At 40.5% G+C, this 12,149-nt stretch overlaps 1 protein-coding gene across 2 annotated transcripts; it reads left to right on the top strand.

Annotated features, from left to right (window-relative positions):
* Positions 1 to 353: 353 nt before the first annotated feature.
* On the top strand, positions 354 to 8,204 carry LOC109899856 (ras-related protein Rab-23-like). 2 transcript variants are annotated; one of them, XM_020495457.2, is made up of 8 exons: positions 354 to 537; positions 807 to 901; positions 3,166 to 3,406; positions 4,146 to 4,231; positions 5,953 to 6,109; positions 6,263 to 6,345; positions 6,459 to 6,551; positions 7,198 to 8,204. In XM_020495457.2, the coding sequence occupies exons 3-8, from the start codon at positions 3,252 to 3,254 to the stop codon at positions 7,329 to 7,331; spliced, it is 708 nt and encodes a 235-aa protein (XP_020351046.1). In that variant the 5' UTR covers positions 354 to 537; positions 807 to 901; positions 3,166 to 3,251; the 3' UTR covers positions 7,332 to 8,204. The 2 variants fall into 2 exon arrangements, with proteins under 2 accessions (XP_020351046.1, XP_020351048.1); XM_020495459.2 differs by lacking the exons at positions 354 to 537; positions 807 to 901 and adding an exon at positions 2,653 to 2,825.
* Positions 8,205 to 12,149: the final 3,945 nt, after the last annotated feature.

The following is a 12,149-nucleotide window of genomic DNA, read 5'->3' as shown; positions in this document are numbered from 1 at the left end:
ACCTGTCCACAAACAGACTCGAAATCAGCTAGGATGTGTATTTTACACCTTTTGCATTTCAGAAACTGACCCAGGGACAGAAGAGAGTTGGAGGTAACTGTGGATCTTCTATTGCTCCCGGAAACCAAAAGCGTTTATAGCAACCGGACTGCAGTTGTGGGTTGTCACTAGTAACCCAGCCACAAAGTAAAAAATGTCTATATCGTAAAAATGCATGGAAACTCAAATTAGCCTTTTGGTCTTAATTTAAGGTTAGGAATGTGTATAAGGTGAGCAGTGTGGTTAGGGTTAGGTTTAACATCTGATTTTATGAATATCAATTTTAGAAATAGGCGGGGTTTATCCATAATAATTACTTTGTGGCTGTGGTAACTTGCCGTTTGTGGGAGAGCCGAGCAAACAGCTAGCAAGGCAGCTAAAATGTCTTGATTACAAATAGTCGCTTTGTGAAATAGAATTAGATGACTTGTTACATAGATCAAACGCGTTGATATTTAGCTCCTCTTGTTGTGTCAACATCGTGATAGTTTTCGCTAGGTATTGTTGAATGACTTGTGACATTGTCTAACGTTAAAGTGCTAGCAAGCCCAGCTAGATGCTATAGTACTCCGGGGAGACGTGCTAGCTAATATTAGCTGAACGTGGAGGCCGGACAGTCCATCATTCTTTAGTTTAGATAGCTAGCTAAATTAGCGTTTCAAATTATTACAAATATTTTCTTGATACTATGGTACAGTTTTCATTATAACTTTTATATTTATTTTGGTCCAGGAAAAAAACGTTATTTATTATCTTTCATTGCGCAGCAATTCTATTTTAGTCCTGTTGCAGCCACTGAGGTATAATAAGGACGTTTGTATCTGGAAGACGAGAGTCGCACAGTCATGTAACTGTAATGCAGGTAAGATAAACAATGTTATGAGTTTATCACTCGAAATGATACAATTGTTGTCTCAGATATTCTTTGTTTCCATGTTCTTCATAAGGGAGAATGTGTATCAATCTTTGGACAGCCTCCGAACAAATAACACGAATACTAGCTAGCTATTAACGTTAAATGTAAAATTATGAGTTTGCATGAATCTGACATTTATTTAGTGGATTTAAAAAATACAACTTTTTCTAACACTGTTCAGCAAGTCCGACATTTATAAGATACAAATCTATGGCAGCGTTTGGTATAATCTAACCTGTAACTCCCAGTAATGGATACATAGTTATCACATATCTGGCGTACGAACTGTAGCTAGATGTTGTCTAGTGGTGTAAATGCGTTAGTAGTGCCATTCTGAAGTGAACCTCTTCAGCACCTGCTGTTCATGTTCAGCAATTTGTCAATTAACTGTCTTCCAATTTAAAGTGGGCCATTGTAAACTTCTTCTTAATAATGGAGTGTTTACACAAGTACTGTGGATGAATGCCTGGTTACCAGTTTATTCCTTCAAAGTTACTAGCCTGACAATCTAACTATGCAGTCTACAGGTAGGCCTAGACATACCAACACGGTCCTCTAAGACCAATGTTTTATTTTATGCTAAATCTATCCAATCAGAGCATATGTGAAGAGTCCATGTAAGGGAATATGTTTTTGTACAGTGAAACATCCAGTTCTTCCAAGGCTTGCTGCATCTGCTGAATTTGAGCAGAATTCCTTTAAGTGCATGTCACTAAAACAGAGTTTGTGAAATCTGAGCGAATGGTAAATTAAGCTGACGTGTCTTTGCATGCAGCTAAGTTACAGCCAGCACTGTATTCAGTTACCTTTGATGAGATGTTGCGGGGTTGGCTCTACTTTGTAACTCAATCTGTGGTCATTCCAGTCGCCTAGTAGCCACATCTACCTAGAATATTCCATGTTTGTATAAGTTGTACTTGTTTTCAGTTTAGGTTACACAAGGACGTGGCTTGATTAATAGGTGTCAAGGTAGTGGTTTCATTGTGGTTGAGACGCCAGCCTGTTTACAGTGGGTTTTGTGTTTCGGCTCATCCATTTTATGAATAGGACTAGCTGAGGATAACAAACACAGTGCTATGGGCCTATAACAAACATAGTGCTATGAGCTCTGAGTGTTTAAACTCAGGAAAAAGGCCCACCTTGGCTTTGTGTGCCGTGGAACCCTAGACAGATCACCAACACATTCCTTGCATAGTCTGTTGAGGTTAAGTCAAACCAGAGCTTTTCACATTGTGAACTAAATGTTTTGTTTGGACTTAAGGTCACTGATAGCGATAGGCCCATAGCACTAGCCTCTGGTATTATTTTGCTACAAAGTTGATGCTTTGTTTAGGCCAACATGTTGTGATATTATTGATCACATTACCAGGCAAGGGGTTTGGGCTGCGGTGGGGATGTTTGCCTGCTCATAGCCAGGAGATATTGGATTTAGCTAAATTGTCAGTTCCCATAAGACAGCATAGCCTAGTCATCTGGAGCATCGTGACCCCAACACTTGAATCCCAGCCAGGTCCAGGCAGCCAGGTCCAGGCAGCCAGGTCCAGGCAGCCAGGTCCAGGCAGCCAGGTCCAGGCAGCCAGGTCCAGGCAGCCAGGTCCAGGCAGCCAGGTCCAGGCAGCCAGGTCCAGGCAGCCAGGTCCAGGCAGCCAGGTCCAGGCAGCCAGGTCCAGGCAGCCAGGTCCAGGCAGCCAGGTCCAGGCAGCCAGGTCCAGGCAGCCAGCCAGCTACCTAATGGAAAAGTGTGTGGGAGCAGAAAGATCGAGGCAGTGACTGAGCTAAGTGAAGCTGACTGTACCATGTAAGGATGAGGAATCCATCAGCTGACGTTACCTCAGAGGGCTGCAGCCTGGAAATGTATGCACTCGTTACTGTAAGTAACTCTGGATAAGAGCGTTTGCTAAAAGACAAAAATGGCTAATATTTACACTCCGCTGTAAAACAGGAGGGCCAGCAAGTGATGGTTTTATGGGAAGACTGAGGAGCAGTGAGGTAGAAAGTGTTCTCCTCAGCTAAACAAAGTACATCATATTGCTGAACAAACAGAAGGATGTTTTTATGTGGGCTAGGCTCGTCAGTCAGCGAGACTATAACTTGGATGTTGGAGCTGCAAAACGACGCAGGTTTTGTGCAGAGAAAATAACAATGGTAAGACCTTAAGTCAGGTTTATCAATAGGTAAAACATAAGTTTGTGTCATTGTGTCTCTATCAGGAGGTGTCTAACTGATCCAGTGCCAGCCCCTCTGAAGTAACACCAGACTGCCTTGAAGTGTTAAGAAAACCCAGCAAGACATAGTCATGTTGGAGGAGGACATGGAAGTGGCCATCAAGGTGGTGGTGGTGGGCAATGGTGCGGTGGGGAAGTCCAGCATGATCCAGCGCTACTGCAAGGGCATCTTCACCAAGGACTACAAGAAGACCATCGGTGTGGACTTCCTGGAGAGGCAGATACTGTAAGGAGATTTTCTATTGGCAGTGTGTCTTACAAATAAACTGAGTATACAAAACATTGAGAACACCTGCTCTTTCCATGACATAGATTGAACAGGTGAATCAAAGTGAAAGCTATGATCCCTTATTGTTGTCACATGTTAAATCCACTCCAATCAGTGTAGATGAAGTGGAGGACAGGTTAAATAAGGATTTTTATTTTATAAGAGATCCCTGGCATCCATGTCTAACAAACTGTTTTATTTTACTGTGTTTTGGATCAAGAAATACTTTTAAGGTTTTGGCCTAAAGCAAAAAAAGTGCTTCCCAAAACTACTCATTATCCTTATCATTCCAGTAAGTCTATTTTCCTTATTTTTATGCTTAACAGATGTGAAGCAAACCCATAACTCAAATGTAGAGTGTCAAGCGGTATTTCATTCAGCTGTTTATGAATAAGGCAGGATAATGGCTTTGGTCACATATAATGGACATGCAGTGCCCAGATGTATGAGGAGGCATAGTTATTCTCAGGAAATGCCAGAGAACTCTAACTGCATTGAATAATAGAGGCAAAATAGCCAGATGAAGGTGCGCTCACTGAAAGCTTAAATTGTGTTTATACGGCAATAAAGGTGTGGAGGACATTATCCCTCCTCTAGCGCATAACTGTTGTATGAGTAGTATCAGGTATGACAGTCAACTAGAAATATATACACACAATACAAAGTATTTAAAATCCCTTTTCTGTTCCTTTTCCAGAGTGAATGATGAAGATGTGAGATTGATGTTGTGGGACACAGCAGGGCAGGAAGAGTTTGATGCCATCACCAAGGCCTACTACCGTGGTAAGACTCTTCACTCATAGGGAAGGACATGATACTCCTTCACTGGGTCTGTCAGACAGGTCATTTTTCAGTATGGTTTTAGTTATTGAACTGCACCATTATGTCCAGATTTTATTTCTGGGGGGAAAAAGAACACAACAAATACAAACTGGACTGTATGGAAATTGAACAATAGAAATAATACATTAAAAAAACGTCACTTTTTCAGGACACTGTTTTTCAAAAATAATTTGTAAAAATCCAAATTACTTTGGATTGTAAAGGGTTTAAACCCTGTTTCCCATGCTTGTTCAATGAACCATAAACAATTAATGAACATACACCTGTGAAATGGTCGTTAAGACACTAACAGCTGTCCAGACGGTAGGCAAAGGTGCCAAGATGGTAGGGAATTAAGGTCACAGTTATGAAAACTTAGGACACTAAAGAGGCCTTTCTACTGACACTGAAAAGCACCAAAAGAAAGAGGCCCAGGGTCCCTGCTTATCTGCGTGAACGTGTCTTAGGCATGCTGCAAGGAGGCATTAGGGCTGCAGATGTGGCCAGGGCAATAAATTGCCATGTCCGTACTGTGAGACGCCTAAGACAGGGAGACGGGACGGACAGCTGATTGTCCTCGCAGTGGCAGACCACGTGTAACAACACCTGCACAGGATCAGTACATCCGAACATCACACCTGTGGGACAAGTACAAGATGGCAACAACTGCCGAGTTACACCAGGAACGCACAATCCCTCCATCGGTGCTCAGACTGTCCGCAATAGGCTGAGAAAGGCTGGACTGTGGGCTTGTAGGTTCTCACTAGACCTCACTGGCAACAACGTCTCCTATGGGCACAAACTCACTGTCGCTGGACCAGACAGGACTGGCAAAAAGTGCTCTTCACTGACAAGCCCTTTGTCTCACCAGGGGTGATGGTCGGATTCGCGTTTATCCTCGAAGAAATGAGCGTTACACCGAGGCCTGTACTCTGGAGAGGGATCGATTTGGAGGTGGAGGGTCCGTCATGGTCTGGGGCGGTGTGTCACAGCGTCATAGGTCTGAGCTTGTTGTTGCAGGCAATCTCAACGCTGTGCGTTACAGGGAAGACATCCTCCTCCCTCGTGTGGTACCCTTCCTGTAGGCTCATCCAGATGTGACCCTCCAGCAAGACAATGCTACCAGCCATACTCCTCATTCTGTGCGTGATTTCCTGCAAGACAGGAATGTCAGTGTTCTGCCATGGTCAGTGAAGAGCCCGGATCTCAATCCGTCTGGGACCTGTTGGATCGGAGGGTGAGTGCTAGGGCCATTCCCTCGGAAATGTCTGGGAACTTGCAGGTGCTTTGGTGAAAGAGTGGGGTAACCTCTCACAGCAAGAACTGGCAAATCTGGTGCAGTCCATGAGGAGGAGATGCATTGCAGTACCTAATGCAGCTGGTGGCCACACCAGATACTGACTTTTGATTTTGACCCCCTCTTTGTTCAGGGACACATTATTACATTTCTGTTAGTCACGTCTGTGGAACTTGTTCAGTTTGTCTCAGTTGGTGAATCTTGTTATGTCCATACAAATATTTACACTTATTAAGTTTGCTGAAAATAAAGGCAGTTGACAGTGAGAGGACGTTTATTTTTTTATTTTTTTATATATACAAATCAGTTATTTGATTTGAAAGCGTGTGTGCGCGCTGTGAAGATCCAGCATTGTGTTGACAGCTGGTCTTTGTATGTGTTCCAGGTGCCCAGGCGTGTGTTCTGGTCTTCTCCACCACCGACAGGGAGTCGTTCGAGGCGGTCAGCAGCTGGTGGGAGAAGGTGGAGCTAGAGGTGGGAGACATCCCCACTGTCCTGGTGCAGAACAAGATTGACCTTCTGGATGACACGATGATCAAAAAGTAAGACTTCCTGTGACTAATTTCCCTTCTTGGACTTGGCTTGTTGTATAAGATGCATGGCTTGTAGAACATAAATCTTAATTAGATATTCTGATATTTCAAGTATAGCAGAATTGATCAGTAATCCTTGCTCTTTTTCTCCTGGTACTATAGTGAGGAGGCAGAAGGTCTGGCCAAGAAGCTCAAGTTGAGGTTTTATAGAACCTCTGTAAAGGAGGACCTCAATGTCAATGAAGGTGAGATACAGAAATTGTGTTCAACAAACCAGTTAAAATAACTGTTAGGAAGGATGCAATGGGAATCACCAAGTTGTTTTACATTTGATTTTTCTACCATTTCTTCTTTTCAGTTTTCAAATACCTAGCAGATAAGTATCTGCAGCGACTCAAGCGGCAAACCGCAGAGGAGCCCGAAGCAGTGCATACAGCAGGCAATAAAATTGGTAAGCATCCTGATAACCATGTCAGTTAGTCCAGACCTCTGGGATTGATTTGTACAAGGCCACAGAGGGATTTTGTGTCGTACTGCTAGTTCTGCAATGATAGTTAGTGTTTTGGCTCTTTTTTTTTCCCACCAACAACATTAAAACCTTACACTCGTGGAAATTGTACATGGACATGCCCATATTGAAATGGTTCTTACCAAGAAAATAATAAAATGAAGACACATTTATGCATATCTTTTGCATTTTATATTTACTGTACATTTCTCATTTGTCCATGACATTCAGTAACATGACGACAACTTTCATGCAAAATGTAGGGTTCATACAACATAGACATCTTACTTTTTTTGTCCTGTCTCCGGGCTCTATTTGAATAAAATGTACCTAATAGCACTTCGACATCGGATGATGTAGAAAGGGCTTTATAAATACATTTGATATGCACCAAATGGAGTAAAAAGTGCTTTCAGGTGAGCTTACTGTGGCAAATTTGATTCACAATATGGTGAACATGGGCTTATAGTGTTCAGAACAACTCAAAGTAAACTTTGATACTGTAAATTGCACATGTTTTGTAACTTTTGTGTGTCAGAAATTAGTCTTTAAAGTTTATCACTTAATTTACAAATTTCTACCCTAACAGGCGTTTTCAACACCACAAGTAGTAACCTATCTAGTCAGAACTCCAGCAATGGCCGTGAAATCATCAGCTTGCGGCCCCACAAACAGAGGACCAAGAAGAGCAAAAACCTCTTCAGTAGCTGCAGCCTTCTTTAGAATCAATCCATTCCCTTCAATACTGTAAGTTTTGACTGCCATATGTGAGGGAAAGAGTCTTGAGTGATGAATGGTTGTGTATTATAGGGGTAGATTCTTTCACAGACCAAAATCTGCATAGAACACGGTATGTTATCAATTTGAGCTCAACCTAGATCTAATCTGCACCTGCACATTGTGCCTATCATGACGTTGAGCATCTTTACAGATCCAGTCTAGCCTTTGATTCGCATGGATAGATGGGAGATCTAAAGCACCAGTATGGCAAAAGTAACAATAGTCCTCCTGATGGCTGCAATGGATACCAAAACCTATGTTGTAGCATGAATGGAATTCTTGAAGCTTATCTTTTGGGAAATTGAGGTTGGGCGTTGCAGGGTTTTCCCCATTTACACCCTTCAACATGTTGTAGGGAAGGGTTACATTCTAGTTCACTAACAAGGCATCTTTGTATGTTCATATGTGATTTTTACAGATTACCATTTGTGCATTTGACTGTTCATCTGTGCAATATGTTTATTGTAAGAGATATACTGATTATTTTGTACCATATTTTGTTTAAAATATTAATGGAATATGGTTCAATCTATGCTGTATATTGTGGATAAAGACTTGGACATAATTGTTCATTGTATTCTGAAAGGTATTTTTATATGAATTTTAAGTGTTTAACAAATGTTTGCAGACAATGACTTACCTAAAACGTAACATAGTGCCAAATAGTTTCTTAACTTCCTTTTATTGTTGAAAGAAATGTACATATTTTAAGGTGAAAGGTAGGAGTGATTGGTAGTTGTATGAGAATACTGAATTACAACAAAGACCAATAGAATGTGCTCTTATATTACCAAATAAAATTTGAGATTCGCACAATAAGCTCTCTACTTGGGTCACAAAATTATAAAATGTACTGATCTTATAGAATGGATGAGTCAGTGAAGAGTGTTTTTTGTTACACAGACAATACCAATCAATATATAGGATACTAGAAATCACAATTGTTTACATTTTGCAGCATTTAAATCCTATACAGTTGAAGTTGGACGTTTACATACACTTAGGTTGGAGTCATTAACCTGTTTTTCAACCACTCTGCAAATTTCTTGTTAACAAACTATAGTTTTGGCAAGTTGGTTAGGACATCTACTTTGTGCATGACACAAATACATTTTCCAACAATTGTTTACAGACAGATTATTTCACTTATAATTCACTGTATCACAATTCCAGTGGGTCAGAAGTTTACATGCACTGAGTTGGTTGTGTCTTTTAAACAGCTTGGAAAATTCCAGAAAATGTCATGGCTTTAGAAGTCTCTGATGGGCTAATTAACATAATTTGAGTCAATTGGAGGTGTACCTGTGGATGTATTTCAAGGCCTACCTTCAAACTCAGTGCCTCTTTGCTTGACATCATGGGAAAATCACAAGAAATCAGCCAAGACCTCAGAAAATAAATTGTAGACCTCCACATGTCTGGTTCATCCTTGGGAGCAATTTACAAACGCCCTGGGGGCAATTTACAAATGCCTGAAGGTACCACGTTCATCTGTATAAACAATGGTACTCAAGTATAAACACCATGGGACCACGCAGCCGTCATACCGCTCAGGAAGGAGATGCGTTCTGTCTCCTAGAGATTAACGTACTTTGGTGTGAAAAGTGCAAATCAATCACAGAAAAACAGCAAAGGACTTTGTGAAGATGCTGGAGGAAACGGGTACAAAAATATCTATATCCACAGTAAAACGAGTCCTATATCGGCATAACCTGAAAGGCCGCTCAGCAAGGAAGAAGCCACTACTCCAAAACCGCCATAAAAAAACTAAAACAGACTACGGTTTGCAACTGCACATGGGGATAAATATTGTACTTTTGGAGAAATGTCCGCTGGTCTGATGAAACAAAAATAGAACTGTTTGGCCATAATGACCATTGTTATGTTTGGAGGAAAAAGGGGGATGCTTGCAAGCCAAAGAACCATCCCAACCGTGAAGCATGGGGGTGGCAGCATCATGTTGTGGGGGTGCTTTGCTGCAGGAGGGACTGGTGCAATTCACGAAATAGATGACATCATGAGGATGGAAAATTATATGGATATATTGAAGCAACATCTCAAGACATCAGTCAGGAAGTTAAAGATTGGTCGCATATGTGTCTTCCAAATGGACAATGACCCCAAGCATACTTCCAAAGCTGTGGCAATATGGCTTAAGGACAACAAAGTCAAGGTATTGCAGTGGCCATCACAAAGCCCTGACCTCAATCCTATGGAAAAGTTGTGGGCAGAACTGAAAAAGCATGTGCGAGCAAGGAGGCCTTCAAACCTGACTCAGGTCTGTCAGGAGGAATGGGACAGAATTCGCCCAAGTTCTTTTGGGAAGCTTGTGTAAGGCTACTCAAAACATTTGACCCAAGTTAAAGAATTTAAAGGCAATGCTACCAAATACTAATTGAGTGTATGTAAACTTCTGACCCACTGGGAATGTGATGAAAGAAATAAAAGCTGAAATAAATCAGTGACGGCAGCGTAGCCTAGTGGTTAGAGCGTTGGACTAGTAACCGAGAAGGTTGCAAGTTCAACTCCCCGAGCTGACAAGGTACAAATCTGCCGTTCAAGGCAGTTAACCCACTGTTCTTAGGCTGTCATTGAAAATAAGAATGTGTTCTTAACTGACTTGCCTGGTTAATTTTACTTTTTTGTTTTATCTAGTATTATTCTGACATTTCACATTCTTAAAATAAAGTGGTGATCCTAACTGACCTAAGACAGGGAATTTTTACTAGGATTAAATGTCAGGAATTGTGAAACTGAGTTTAAATGTATTTTTAAAGTGTGTGTAAGCTTCCTACTTCAACTGTATGTGCTTTATTTGTTTCTACTGTGGTACAATTGTAACATCTTTAATGTGCTCATTTGTGAGTCTATGTATATTTGTTAAATGTTTACTGAACAAACATATTAACGCAACATGCAATAATTTCAATTATTCTACTGAGTTACAGTTCATATAAGGAAATAATTCATTTGAAATAGTCATTAGGCCCTAGTCTATGGATTTCACATGAATGGGCAGGGGCGTGGGCCTGGGAGGGCAGGCCCAGCCAATCAGAATGAGTTTTTCCCCTCAAAGGGGATTTATTACATACAGAAATACTCCTCAGTTTTATCAGCTGTCCGTGTGGCAGGTCTCAGACGATCCCGCAGGTGAAGAGCCGGATGTGGAGTTCCTGGGCTGGCGTGGTTACACGTGGTCTGCGGTTGTGAGGCCGGTTGGACGTATTGCTAAATTCTCTAAAATGATGTTGGAGGTAATTTATCTACCATAATTCAACATTCAATTCTCTGGTAACAGTTCTGGTGGACATTCCTGCAGTCAGCATATCAATTGCACGCACCCTCAACACTTAAGACATCTGTGGCGTTGTTTAACAACTGCACATTTTAGTGGCCTTTTATTGTACCCAGCGCAAGATGCACCTGTGTAATGATCATGCTTTTTAATGAGCTTCTCGATGTTCCACACCAGTCAGGTGGATGGATTGTCTTGGCAACGGAGAAATGTTCACTAACAGTGATGTAAACACATTTGAAAGAAGTAAGCTTTTTGTGCACATTAACCATTTCTGGGATGTTTTATTTCAGCATATGAAACATGGGACCAACAGTTTTGACATGTTGCATTTTATATTTTTGTTCAGTATATATTTGTTCATTTCGGGAGAAATGAACACTACATTATTGTTTTAAAGAAATATCAAATTTCATGTGTGATTGAAAAGAGATCTCATAATTAATGGTCTCTTGATAGAATGTTCTTAACATTATGAACAGAACTACAGGATAGCTTTGTAATGGCTTCATTTTCTCACCTAGTTATCATGCTTGGATAGTGTTCTCTTTCCACTGACCGCTATGATGGCTTTTCTGAGGCAAGACTAGTAATTCCTGCTCTAATTTCACTGTAGGACAGAAAGGAAAGTCTCATTCTTTATACTGTGTTCATCATTATAACTTCTAGTTACCCATTAATACTATTCACAAATCAAAATGGCACCATGGTTATAAGTACATTCTACTGTATATAGTCTGTGTTTTGGTATCAGTAAATGTTGTATGAAAATTTGCATGCTTGCCTTGTTTTTTTTTCTTTTTCAAGTGAATGAATATGGAACCACAGTTTAATGCCACAAAGCCTTGTCCATGTATGTTTACATTCTCATTCATTGTGTATCTTTAAACATATTTTTGTTTAACTAGTTTGATTTAAGGACTCCTGCTTAGTAAATATTGTAAATCACACACCATCCCTTAACAGTTGCTATTGGTAAAAATGTTCCATTAAGTTCAAATGGACTAAAGGCACTTTAACAATGAGATGTTTTAATGATGTTTGTCTCCTGAAAATACACAATGTTTATATTGACCATTTAATGAATGAATAATTAAATCAGTTACCATTCTTATAATATATGGTCAAGTGCTCTTTCACTCAGGTGTTGTGAGAATCACTGTAATCCATTTTGATGTTGTTACATTTTGCAGATGGCTTACTGATTTATTACATACTGCTTCCATGAACTTTGTTTGTTTCTAGATAACCTAGCCTGAGTGCCAGACTGTTTCTGCTCTCTTTCCAACTCCTTATTGAATTGCCATGCCAAACATTGTTTGTCAGCTTAAAGTAGGCAAGAGCACAATATACCTGGGACCAGGCTAAAGACTTAACTAAATGTTACATTTTGTCAGAATTGTGTGACACAAAGTAGTAGTTACAGAGTATATCTCAACTAGTTTGTTAATTTCTATTACTTTGAT

This window comes from Oncorhynchus kisutch, linkage group LG11 (genome assembly GCF_002021735.2).
Source record: "Oncorhynchus kisutch isolate 150728-3 linkage group LG11, Okis_V2, whole genome shotgun sequence".
Lineage (NCBI taxonomy): Eukaryota > Metazoa > Chordata > Actinopteri > Salmoniformes > Salmonidae > Oncorhynchus > Oncorhynchus kisutch.
Note: the sequence above shows the minus strand (reverse complement) of the source record. Positions and strands in the feature narration are given on the sequence as shown.